The sequence below is a fragment of the Simochromis diagramma genome, unplaced genomic scaffold, assembly GCF_900408965.1.
Source record: "Simochromis diagramma unplaced genomic scaffold, fSimDia1.1 OVJJ01000205.1, whole genome shotgun sequence".
In the NCBI taxonomy this organism is placed as follows: domain Eukaryota; kingdom Metazoa; phylum Chordata; class Actinopteri; order Cichliformes; family Cichlidae; genus Simochromis; species Simochromis diagramma.
The window spans coordinates 974128-987413 of NW_024386782.1; the positions used below are offsets into that span (position 1 = coordinate 974128).

The following is a 13286-nucleotide window of genomic DNA, read 5'->3' on the forward strand; positions in this document are numbered from 1 at the left end:
CTTTGAACTGCGTTTAATATAAATCGCTGGCATATTAACCGTCTTCGCACCGGAAACAACAATGGCTTCACTTTTCGCGGCGGAGTGATTCATCTTCACATGAAACAATCGTTTGCGGTCAGGAAACAGTAGTACGGTGGGGAAAAGCTTCCCGCCGTGTTTTAGTGTTATCGCTGAGGTTCCCCTTTAACAGCAGCCAGATAATTATTTTTTAATAACCCACCATGAGGCGAGCGAGAAGTTCCAGAAATAAATGTGAGAGTGCACCAGAAAATGGAGAAGCCCAGTCAAAAACAGGTCTGTGTGTCGTATTAGCATAATGTTGTAGCTGCTGCAGGGTAACTACGCCATTGAACTGTGGACATGTTCGGACAGGAGACAGCATGAAGATCAATATTATGAAGCTTCACTCATAATTCAGACACCGGTACTGTCTGTGTGAAATAATAATAAAAAATTGTCAGCTTAAAAAACAAACAAAACAATTTTTGTAGCTCGGTTTGCTGATAAATCCGGTTGCGCTTCTAAAATTTCAAATAAAATATAAGTTCCTAAGTGAGCAGTTAAAACGACCAATAAAAAAAGTATTTATTTGTTGTGATCTACATTTATTGCATACCAAAAGCGAAGGGGCCTTTTCTAATGTGACCTGCTTACTGTCTAACATATACTGCTAACATTCTGGAATGTTTATGTTAAATATGACCACTTTAATTGTAAAATAATGATGCCAATGTGTGTAGAAATGATTATGCTTTAAATTACTGTAAACATTTAGTTTTTGACATTTTCCCTCAAATTTTTGTTCCAGATGATGTCAGTGAGAGGGTTAACTCAAACATGATCATGCTACTTTTTAAACCTTCTGTTTGCCTAGAGCAGCCAATCAGAACAAACTTGGAATAAAGGAAGTTTGCACTGAAATGAAGGCGAGAAAAAGGCTGATTTTCTTTGCAGCCACTCTTTGTTTTGCTTCTGTTAAAATTAACCTAAAATGTTTGACAGCTATTTGCACCTTCCAGGAAAAAAAAAGAAGCATGTATTGGTTTTATTTTTCTTTTTACTATTTTGCAGTTTATCCAGACTTTTTTTTTCATTTTTTTTAAACAACAGCAGCATTAATACTTTTTTTATTTTAATATAATTGGTATTTGTCAGTCAGGGGACAAAAATTAAGGAAGTTTAAAACAGGTATTACAGACACAGATTTTTAATAACTTAAAGACTTGTTTCTGATCTCTAAAGGGCCACTGTGTAAGAGTTTTCTTCTGTGTGTATTTCTAATCAGTGTGGCAGTGGATGGGGGATAAAAGACAGTGGGAACCATACTCTCCATCAGCCTGTGCCGTCTTGGACTCGGCCGTCTCTTCGGGGAAAACATCTGTCACTCTCTCTCTGGGCTCGGGGACAGCCTATGAAGTTGATCTGAAGAAGATGGTTCAGATCAATCCTGTCACAAAGTACAAACGGAAAGTTCGCTGTCAGACTGTAAAAGCAGGTGTGTTTTTCGCTGTGAATTTTCTGTCATCCTCCCTGCTCCCTGTATTCTGTTTTCATAAAACCTCATTTTTAAATTGTGTTGCTTGATATTTTCTTAACTGCGGTTTAGTTCATTTTTAAATAAATGTCTTTTGTAGAAATGGTATCTAAAACATAATTTCATGAAATTTATATAGTTTATTTCAGTTTAAATTTAATTGAAAAATCTGAATTCTTGGAGGTACTCACAGTCTTTCCTCTTTTCTCCTGTTTTATTAAGAAAGTCCGAATGAAGCTGGTGACGTTGCTACTCATAATGAGAAACCAGCTCAAGTTAAAGAGGAAGAGGAGGACACAGAAGAGCAGCCTGCAGCTAAGAAGAGAAGAGGACAAAGCAAGAGCCAGACAAAAACTGAAGAAATGCCCAAAAAAGCCAAAGAAGAAGTAAAAAGTGAAGGTAACATGGATCTAATTTCTGTATATACTTACAAAATTTTTCAGCCATGACAATATTAGTCATTATCAAAGCACAGTAACTTTTAAAGCTTTTAAGGATCAGGTGAGCATGGAATTGCATCTGAACTGTAGATGTTTCTTCACCTCACTACTCTTTTGTGTTTGATCTGTTCTGAACAGAAGTTGTGAAGACAGTGGTCATGAAGGGAAAAGCACCAGTAGACTCTGAATGTAAAGCCAAACTGGGAAAGGTACAGTGTCGGCATCCACACGATATATAAATCTCACGATTCATGTCAGTCATGCTTGTGGTTTGACACCTGGCTGCTATAAGGCAAAGCTTTCCCCCAGTTACAGTTCCTCTTGTGACAAACTATTCTGATCAGTGTCTGGTTAAACACAAATAAATCTTTCAGTGAAGCTTAAATTTTCCAAATGGTTGTTTTAAACTGAATACCATATATATGATTGTGTTTTTCCACACACTAAACAGATAAGCAATAAATCAGAGAAGTATTGTTACAATTAGAAGATAATTAAATTCATCTTACCTAATTGTCAGTAGATTTTCATATGACTGTTACATGAAAATATAAGACGTGGTAATTGGTTCTGTTTAAATTATTTTTTAACATAATTGCAAATCTGTTCTTTTTAAACACAAAAAAGTAAATATTTTATATACAAATATTTATATTTCCTGAATGCAGACATGGTGGGATTATTTTGATTTGTATAACTCATTTTTATATTTATATTTCAGGCTCATGTTTACGATGAAGGAAATGATGTTTACGACGTGATGCTCAACCAGGTAACACAATTAAAAGGAAATAAATTATGCTCAGTTCCATCTTTATAGTTTTTTTAGGGCTGTGTGCCTTAGATCAGCGGTCCCCAACCCCCGGGCCTCGGACCGGTACCGGTCCGTGAGTCGTTTGGTACCGGGCCACGAGAGTTGAGGCTCAGGTGTGAAATGTATGGTTTTCAGCGTTATTTTGTTATCGGTTTTCCTGGGTCTTTTCACGTGTGTTATGAATAAATCTTCTTTTTTTCGGTACCAGTACTGGTTTTATTTTCTTGTATTTATCCGCGACACCTTAAAGGTCGGTCCGTGAAAATATTGTCGGGCATAAAAAGGTTGGGGACCGCTGCCTTAGATGGTCATACTAGGGACTATCCCTGTCTACGACATCATCTAAAGTCAAGAGCTGAAAAACCTGCCAGAAACTGACTGTTTGGAGCAGACTGAACCCTGAGGTTTTGGCTCACAGGGATTATTTGTGCATACGCTGACCTCATTGTTCAGTAAATATGCGATAGCATGATAGATCCATTTTAATAACATTTATTATTATTTCATCCTGGAGCAGTATAGGTAGTACTTTATAGGTAATAATGAAAAAGTGAAAACTTTAAATCTCACAAATTCAGTTTTTTAGCTTTAGTTTCCAATTTGTAGCCTGCAGTAAACATCATTTGTTTCAATTTGTAGACAAATCTTCAGTTTAACAACAACAAATATTACCTGATCCAGCTGCTGGAGGACGACAGCTCCAAGGTTTACAGTGTGTGGATGAGATGGGGCAGGGGTATGTTCAATGTCAACTGACAGTTTTTGTTTGAAAATATTTGTCATTTTGCAGAAATTGTACCACCTTTGTGCATTTTGTTGATTTTTATCATTTGTTTCTGCAGTGGGTAAAGTAGGTCAAAACAGCCTTACGGTCTGTGGTGGAGACCTGCTGAAGGCCAAAGATGTCTTCAAGAAAAAGTGAGTTTTTCTGACGTTTTTAATTTGGTTCGTCCTGCTTCTAATGATGTTGATTTATTAACAAATCATTTTAATAATTACTGTCTTTCTATTATCGATAATATTTGCCCTATTAAAACTAGACTAGCCCCTGTTACAAAACCCTCGCCCTGGATAAACGACAGCATTCGCTGTTTAAAGCGTGTCTGTCGTAAAGCTGAGCGTTTGTGGAGAAAGACTCGTTTACAGGTTCATCTCTTTCATTTAAAAGACCTTTTAGTTTCCTTTAATGCTTCAATTCGTGATGCAAGGGCTGCTTATTTTCCAAACCTAGTCTCTAGGAGCAGAGGTAACCCTAAGGTTTTATTTGATACTATTAGGGATATAGTTGCTCCGGCTTCTGCTGCTGTCCCAATTTCTTCGAACGAAGACTCGGAAAATTTTCTTTCCTTCTTTGTTGAAAAGGTTAGCAATGTAAGGAGCAACATCTCTCCCTCCATGTACCATTTGCCTGTTCCGATTTTACTTAAGCCTGTCATATCTGAAAGATTTTCACCAGTGTCTTTACTTGAGTTGTTGACGCTGGTTACTTCAATTAGATCATCCTCTTGCCCCCTTGATATTTTATCTGGGTCTTTGTTTAAAAATGTTTTTGAGTCTATTGGTCCCTAGTGTTCTTAAAATTATTAATGCATCTCTACTCTCTGGTCAGGTCCCTGGTTACTGTAAAAGTGCTGTCATTCACCCACTTTTAAAAAAGCCTAAACTTGATCCTTCTTTGCTTTCCAGTTACAGACCTATCTCAAAATTGCCTTTTATTGCCAAGATTTTAGAAAAGGTTGTGGCCAAGCAACTCACAGTTGTTCTAGATGAACATAAAATTCTCGATAAATTTCAATCTGGCTTTTGTAAGGCTCACTCTACCGAAACTGCACTTCTTAGAGTGTCTAATGATATTTTGATGAATTATGATGCTGGAGAGTGCACTGTTTTGATGTTGCTGGATCTGACCTCTGCTTTTGACACTGTTGATCATCTTATTTTGTTAGATAGATTAAACCACTGGGTGGGTGTATCGGGTACCGCATTGGAATGGTTTAAATCCTATTTGTCAAATCGATCTTTCTCTGTGGCTGCCTCTAAGTTCAGATCCTCCGTCAGCTCTCTTGCCTATGGGGTGCCTCAGGGCTCTGTCTTGGGACCGTTATTGTTTTTGTTGTATTTACTCCCTCTTCTGCAACTTCTTAGCTCTTTCTCTGATATTTCATATCATTGTTATGCAGATGATATTCAGCTATATATCTCTTTTAAGCCACCTGATGTTTCTAAGCTCCAAATCTTGCAGTCCTGCTTAGATTCCGTTAGAGATTGGCTGGCTGGTAATTACCTTCAACTAAATGCTGATAAAACGGAAGTCATTGTCTTTGCTGCTGAGAAATTTGTTCCCCTCGTGGTTAAAAATCTAGGCCCTCTTGCTTCTTATATTAAATCCTCCATTAGGAACCTTGGTGTTACACTTGATCCAGCTCTGACGCTGGACACACACGTTAAATCTTTGGTTCGCTCTTGTTTTTACCATTTAACAAATATCGCTAAGCTGAGTCCCATTGTGTCACGTTCCGAATTGGAAATGATTATTCATGTTTTTGTTTCATCTCGCTTAGACTATTGTAATTCCTTGTTTACTTGCTTAAGTAATGCCTCCCTGGAACGACTGCAGGGTGTTCAAAATGCTGCTGCTAGGCTTCTGATAAAGCATCACAAATACTCCCATGCCACTCCCCTGCTGATTCAACTGCATTGGCTCCCTGTCAAGTTCAGGGTCCATTTTAAGATCATAATCATGACTTATAGCGACCTGCACGGTGTAGCTCCAACTTACATAAGTGCTCTTCTTCTTCCTTATCACCCCAGCAGGTCCCTGAGGTCTTGTGACCAGGGGTTGCTGGTTGTCCAGCATACAGGGTTAAAAACAAAAGGTGACAGAGCGTTTGTATCAGTGGCTCCCAGACTCTGGAACTCGCTCCCTTTGAGTTGGAGATCTGTGGACTCAGTCATGTCAAAAAGCAGTTAAAAACGCATCTGTTTAAACTCGCTTTTGGTTGATTTTGTTTTGTTTGAGATTTTAATGTCTGTTTTCTGCCTCTGTAAAGCACTTTGTGATTTTATCTTGAAAGGTGCTATATAAATAAAATTTTACTTTACTTTACATTATGTGACTGACAGTGGAAAAAGAAAGGTTTTCCAGGTGCCTTCATGGATGTGTGTTTGGTGAAATTCCGACTTGTTTGTTTTGCTGCAGGTTCTTTGAAAAGACCAAGAACGAATGGGAGCATCGAGATAGTTTTGAGAAAGTAGCTGGAAAATATGACATGGTGTTTATGGACTACAGCACGAATGAAAAGGTACGTTTAGGAAAAGTCTTACTAAAAGTCATTCTTGGCATTTAGCAGCCATGTTGGCAAAGCCTCTGGGCGTTCTTACTTTGAAATTCCTATATAAGTGAATAGAAAAAAGCCATACTACTAGCGGCAAAATTACTGCTTCATAAACACCTCAGTCCAGAAGCCTGAGCTGATTAGCATCTCTGGGTCCTAATTAGCTCTTTGGGGGTTGGATAACTGTCATCTCTGTTGTTTAAGAATTGTACCATAGATTTCTATTAAGGAGTCTTTGAGTGTTATAATGCCGAAACTTCTGTCAGCAGAAGTTGCACTGGAGAAATATGTTCAGAAATATGTTACATTCAATAAAAGATCACAGTAGATAGCCGCCCCTCCCCGAGCCTTGTTAAAAGGGATTTTTTTCTTCCCACTGTCACCAATTGTTTCCTTATATGGGGGCTGTCTGATTGTTTGGATTTTTTTCTGTATCTTTTTAGGGTTTCACCTTATAATATAAAGCACCTTGAGCTGACTGTTCTTGTCATTTGGCACTATATAAATAAAACTGAACTGAATTAAAAGGTTGGATGTGTCAGATTGTATTCTTGGATGTTTTTCACCATTCCAGGAGGAGAATCAGACCACAGTGGATACTGTACCAAAAAAGAAAACCTCCGAGCTGGATTCAAGGATTCAGTCTCTCCTGGAGCTCATCTGCGATCTGAAAGCCATGGAGGAGTGTGTGCTGGAGATGAAGTTTGACACCAAGAAAGCTCCTCTTGGTCAGTCTGACTCAAATTCATTATTATAGGTTGATTTGACTAAATGAGAAGATGAAGTTGGTGACAGAGTGACCAGTATTTCCATGCACTGTGTCAGACTTGACATTTTTCTTCCTTTCTACCTTTAGGCAAGCTGACCCCAGAGCAGATCCGAGCAGGTTACTCAGCACTGAAGAAGATCGAGGATTGCTTGAAGAAGAAGAAAGGGAGCAGTCGTGACCTTTTAGAAGCATGCAATCAATTTTACACCCGCATCCCACATGACTTTGGGTAAAAGGATGAAACTTTAGACAAAACCAGAGTGTGGATAGTTACCACCGATTCCTGTCTTGCTGTAACTAAAAGATGTTACCCTTATAGGTTGAAAACTCCCCCACTTATCCAAACAGAAGAAGAGCTGAAAGCCAAAATTGCCCTTTTGGAGGTAAAATGTTTTGATTTTATTCAGTTTGCTTAAAAAAAATTTCTTAACTGAACAATGTCTCCCATCCCTGTTTTAAAGGCACTGAGTGACATCCAGATAGCAGTAAAAATGGTCAAGTCCAGTGAAGACAGCGATGAACATCCTCTGGACAGACAGTATTACTCCCTCCGGTGCAAACTGCAGCCTCTGGACTCCAGCAACAATGAGTACAAGGTCAGTGTGATTTAAATAATTAACTAACCAGTTTTACCAAACCGTGTCACATTATTGATGATACTTGTTCTTAGCCTCAAAACAATTTGATAGGCTGATGTAGTTGCTTAAAACTTTTCTGCATCTAAATTGTTATGCACAGAGAATAATTTATTCATTTGTAGTCATTTCACTTGAAGTGCTGCAACCTCAGCGTTGACTAGTCGATAGTTTGTGGTGAATCTTCTCATCTGATCATATTCTCCTTGGTAGGGCAATTGCTGGTGTTACTTTATTAATGCCAAACATGTCAGGGCTCATATATTGTTTTTGACAGCAGGATGAACAGACTACTTGGGACCTTCTGACTGCTAGTTAATTTATGTTTACACTAACTAAACTAACTGACACTATGTCAGGAACATAGTGTTCCAGAGGTCTGTCTGCAAACACAGATAGTTAGTCTGTCAGCAGAAGCTGCTGCTGAGTTTGTGAAACCTCCTGTCATGTCCAAATGTGAAAACAGCACAGGCTCTGTTGTTATGATCTCAGTTGAAATAAAAAAATATTTGATATGCTGGAAATACTAGCTTTTTAATGTGTGTTTTTTAAAATCATTATTATTATTATTATTTTTATTTAGACTAAAATATCTGGTGGGGCACTGCTCTGTAAACAGTGGCAAATCTTGTTTAATTTAATCCAGAGATAACGTGCATATATCTCACAGTGAACTGACTGATACTGAGTAGGTACCATGGAGATTTCCTTTGGCTGACTACATTTCCATTCACACTAAAACTTGTGTAGTTGTTAGTCTTCAGTATTATCTTGGATTCCTTTCAGCATTTTGCATTGAGCTAACTTTCCTCCTCTTTGTGTGAAGGTGATAGAGCAGTATCTGCACACCACTCACGCCCCCACCCACTGTGACTACACCATGACCGTGCTTGACATTTTCTCAGTGGACAGAGACGGGGAGAGCAAAAATTTCCTGTCACAGTTAAGTAACAGGTAGGAAGAAATACTGTTACTGCTTTATGACTTCAAGCTGACTTCAAAATCAGATTTATTATGTTGCATGTTTGCCTTGATAAAAATCCAACATTGATGTCAATGAAAATTATGTTTTCTTTCACAATGAGCCAAGCTAACCGTCTACCTGTCTGCCAGGACTCTGCTGTGGCACGGTTCACGTCTGTCTAACTGGGTCGGCATCCTCAGTCAGGGACTTCGAGTGGCCCCCCCTGAAGCTCCTGTTACTGGTTACATGGTAGGATGGGATATCAAAATTCAAAAAGACCAGTCCATAAGACCAGTCTTAGGTCCAACACGGGTTGCAGTACACTAGCGGAAAGCCTGGATATTAAATATTCAATATTTATTGAATATTGAATATTTACAGTACATATTGTTGTCATCATTGTTCTTCATTGGTGTCTTAAAATGTCTTGATCTTAATTTTTTTAAAACGGTGTAGGAACCTCGGTGAGAGAATGAAAGACAAATAAAATATGCACAGTTTGACTTTGTCTCAGCTTGTATGTAACAGAAGTTAAACACATTTTTAAGAAAAAATCAATAAAATTGATCTAAATAATTACATTTTAAGGAGTCTCTAAAATGTGATCAATTTTCAACATGAAATTATCTCAGGCATTGAAATTGAACTCACATCGGTATATTACATTTTCTCATTTCTCTTTCACTCAGTTTGGTAAAGGTATCTACTTTGCTGACATGTCATCAAAAAGTGCCAACTACTGTTTTTCCAACCAGAACAACAACGTTGGACTGCTGCTACTGTGTGAAGTAAGGGTGTTTTTTTTGTTTGTTTGTTTGCCATTAATAATTTTCATTATTGAAGTTTTGTTGCAGCTGCTCTGGCCTGCAAATGTCTTAAATTTGCTGCCAAGGAAATGTCTTGTCTGTAATCTGCAATGAAGTTTTGTTTTTGCAGGTTGAACAGTTATATTTATAATTTGTATCCAGATACTTTTTTGATCCTGCAATGAGGATGTTTACTGCTGAGGTCTCAGGTAGAGACCCGTAGGAAGCCAAAAAAGTTGAATTTGATACCCAGAAAAATTCCTCTGCAAAGTGTAGTGGACTAAATATAATGCAGCACTGGTAAATATTCATATATTCATGCCCACAGGTCGCTCTGGGAGAATCTAATGAGCTGCTGGATGCAGACTATGAAGCAAACAATCTGCCTGCTGGAAAACACAGCACCAAGGGTCTGGGACAGACTGGACCTGACCACAAAAACTCTGTCACACTGTAAGTCTTTCTAATTATAATGATATATTTAACACAGGCCAGTTACTGCTCAGTTATTTGGTCCATTGCTTTAAAACGAGGCCTTCATAAGTTTTAGCTCACTCAAAACACAGCTGCCTATCTTGTTTAGCACTGCTCATTCAAGGACAGTATAGACGGGATGCATGCAACCTCTAAGTTCAGTGAAGCAGTTCTCCACCTGCTGCGAGTTAGGTTAGCTGCTGAGCTTACAGCAGGTTTCCAGAGCCGTCTAAGAACTGTCATTACCAGCTGCTGTTGTAGTCTGTACGACTCCAGGATAACAGACTCTCTGGAGAGCAGCTGAATGACACCAAAGAGCACAACAATACCCCACTGGTGGGAAAACACCATGGGAAGGTCCAGGAATAGTTGTGTAGAGATCACTTATCGTTTAAAACAAAAGGAAGGGAATATTGTAAATAGATGGGCAAAATAAATAAAAGAAATGCTAAAAAGCAACACAGAATACACTTAGGCAGCTTTAATGTCCCGTTCAAGCCCACTGAAGTAAAGTCTAGAGCTCAATTTGTGTGGGAAGCACTGATTTAAAGTGATACATTTAGTTCAGAGACCCTTGTAACCCATAGTGCCTGTATAGATTACCTAAACTGTTTATCTAATCTACTTAGATCTCTCTACTGAGGGCTATGTTCAAGCACTTCATATAAATGTCAGATGTTTATGTTACAGAAAAAGGCAATTTGGAGTGAGACCACTTAAATGAAAGTCAAAATGCTGAATGCTGAACTCTGCTGGCTACATGGTGACTCATTCGTTAATGCACTGGCCTTGCTTTCCCCTTGTTTATTCTGCTGTTTTTCCTGCTGTGCCACTTCTCCTCCATAGCTTCCACCAAATTCTGTTTTTCACTGCAGACCAGTCAGCTGACCATGAAACACAGCAGTGAATGTGTTTAGCTCCATTTGTGCAAATGAAGTCTGACCTGCCATGATAGAAAATGCAGTTTGTTTGTGGTTTGCTATGACCTTATTAGATGGTTGAAACTGCTGCAGTCTGTGGGGTTATACACTCATAGCTTCTCTAGTCTGCTTGTCACAGTTTCGTAAATCCCTTCAGTGTGTAAGGAGCCTGTAAGGCTGCAATACAACCGTAGCATATATGAATGTGGTGGGTGACGGTGTTTGTTGTGGTCGTGGTGTGTGTAGGCGTGAAAATAGGTGCACAAAGTTTTCTCAAATAATTTATTAAATAATACGAATAGTTTCTAAATGTAATTGGTAACCTGTCCAGGGTGCATCTTGCTCTATGACAGCTGGGATAGGCTCCTGCCTTCGTCTGATAAGTGGGAGAAAATGAATGCATGCATCAATAGATTGACCCACTTTGTGAAGAATAAGCAGTATAAATGTCTAACTGTGATCCCATATAAAATCGATGTGTTTGAAACACTGGGTTGAAGTCACTGTGAGTAGTCAGTGAGACTAGAACGATGCTCCCTAAATGCACTCCATTTACCAGTGAACAAATTCATAGTCACAATCTACAAAAACGATAGAGAAGATTCAACAGTGTGAACATTTTAGAGCCATATTTATTTGTTGTTGTTGAGTTGTCTAAAAACAAGAATGCTACAGAAAGTAATTTCAAGATATTAACGCACGGTTTACAGTCCTACATTAAGGCCTGTTAATTACTGAATCCTGTTTCCACTATAACGACTCTGTCATTATATATAGTGACAAGTCTCACCTTAGGCCTACATTTAACCTACATGCCATGAGCAGTAATTATATTCTTTTAGACTGGTATTAACAAACTGCACCTGTCCTGTTAATAAGTTACCTGAAGCTGAAGAAATTAGTTTACGACTTTTCACTGCAGTTTTTTTAATGCCTTAAAATGCTCTTTAATCTTCACATGATGTACCTAATTCTGTTAAAATTAGCAGGAGGTTTGGAATATATCTTTATCACTTGCATAACAACAGCAGCCCTGCATTTGTCCAATACAAGCCCAAGGTTTGATAACGGAGCGTATTCTATTTGTAAATTAATTGTAGTATACTGCTGCACACTGTTTGACAAAACATTCCCAAAGATGGATGGGATAGTGGTGCAGTGGTTAGCACTGTTGTTTCACAGCGAGAAGGTCCTGGGTGTGAATCTCCTGGCCAGCTGGAGTCTGCATGCTCTCCCTATGTGCGCTTCCTCGGCTTGTTAGGTTAATTGGTAATTCTAAATTAACGATAAATAAGAATGTGAGTGGTTGTCTGTCTTGTGTTGGCCTTTGCCTCTCACTCCAAGATATCTGGGATGCGATTGAGCTTTCCCATGATTCTGAACTGGAGAAGGAGTTAAGAGGATTGATCCCCAAAGATCCTAAAAAATACCCGAAGAAAAAAAAAGAAATTGAAGCCAAAGAGTGCAGAATGTTTTCCTTTTTTGGGGAAACATTTTTTTTACAATCACCTAAAAGAAATTTTAAACAAAGGTCATTTGTGTTAATCCCACGGATTTATTTTATTGTTTCTCGATTTCTTTCTCAGGGACGGTATGACGGTGCCGATGGGGCCTGGCGTGAAAACGGGAGTGGGTAAATCTAACGCTTACTCCCTCCTCTACAACGAGTTCATTGTTTACAATCCTGCACAGACTCGCATGAGGTACCTGCTGCGTGTAAAGTTTAACTACTCATCACTGTGGTGAAGCCTTGGGAACTGTGTGCCTTTGTGAAATATGGATGAATGTTTAGGTTTTTTTAGTCATTCTTCATGTAGCGTTAACTTCTATGTTTCGGGGCATGGGTGGGGGTTGGATGTTACACCTGAAAACACTCGTTCATATAAGGCTGCAGCAATTGCTCAACTGAGAAAAATCATTTACAGCTGTTTTGATAATATAATGAATTGTTTTAGGGTTTTTTCCAAGACAAAAACTGTAGATGCGTCATCAAAGGCATGACTGGTGGATGTTTCATTATACAATAAATTATATTAAAAAGGAAAATCTTGCATATGAATTGATTTTTTTTCCCCCCCCATCTTGGGATTAGTGCCAGCATTTTCACTTCTTTGACATCTTATATAGAATTGACTGCTGGGTTGAAATAACTCAAAATAATCACAGATGCTGGCAGCAGGATTTGCTGAAGGTTCTGCATCTCCATATATAAATGAGTGTCTGAGGAAACCATGAGGGACCAACTGAGGGAAAACATCAACTTTGAATTCAACTTTTTCTTGGATTTTCTACAGTTTCTCTTATATCCTGGTATCATGTATAAGAAAAAGCTGTTGTTCGACAGAGGTTTGTTATACTAGATGTATCTCTTTGACATGGAGAGGATACACAAAACCTTTTGCACTACTTTTTGTCCCTGTATATGTATATTACTAAACGTCCTTGGATCAGTAGAAGGTCTCATTATCATTATTAAGGGTAGGATGGTTTTAGTGTGGGTGTTTGTTGTAACACAAATATTCTTCTGGATCTGTTATGAGGATGAAGGTTTTTAAATTTTGAAGAGTGGGAATAAAAATAAATGACTCAACA

The 13286-nt window shown here is 38.4% G+C and overlaps 1 protein-coding gene across 1 annotated transcript; it reads left to right on the forward strand.

Annotated features, from left to right (window-relative positions):
• The first annotated feature begins 6 nt into the window (after positions 1 to 6).
• parp2 (poly (ADP-ribose) polymerase 2) lies at positions 7 to 13284 on the forward strand. Its single transcript, XM_040014901.1, has 17 exons — positions 7 to 297; positions 1289 to 1498; positions 1760 to 1936; positions 2116 to 2186; positions 2699 to 2749; positions 3431 to 3527; positions 3634 to 3709; positions 5991 to 6093; positions 6701 to 6854; positions 6983 to 7124; positions 7215 to 7278; positions 7357 to 7491; positions 8357 to 8484; positions 8644 to 8743; positions 9184 to 9282; positions 9629 to 9753; positions 12281 to 13284. Exons 1-17 carry the CDS (start codon positions 225 to 227, stop codon positions 12438 to 12440), a joined length of 1965 nt encoding a protein of 654 aa, XP_039870835.1. The 5' UTR covers positions 7 to 224; the 3' UTR covers positions 12441 to 13284.
• The last annotated feature ends 2 nt before the right edge of the window (positions 13285 to 13286 follow it).

Coding starts and splice junctions, on each gene's coding strand:
- parp2 (XM_040014901.1), top strand. CDS start 225: ATGAGGCGAGCGAGAAGTTCCAGAAATAAATGTGAGAGTGCACCAGAA. Junction 2,187..2,698: donor GTAAAGCCAAACTGGGAAAG/GTACAGTGTCGG, acceptor TTTATATTTCAG/GCTCATGTTTACGATGAAGG. Junction 7,279..7,356: donor CCAAAATTGCCCTTTTGGAG/GTAAAATGTTTT, acceptor CCTGTTTTAAAG/GCACTGAGTGACATCCAGAT.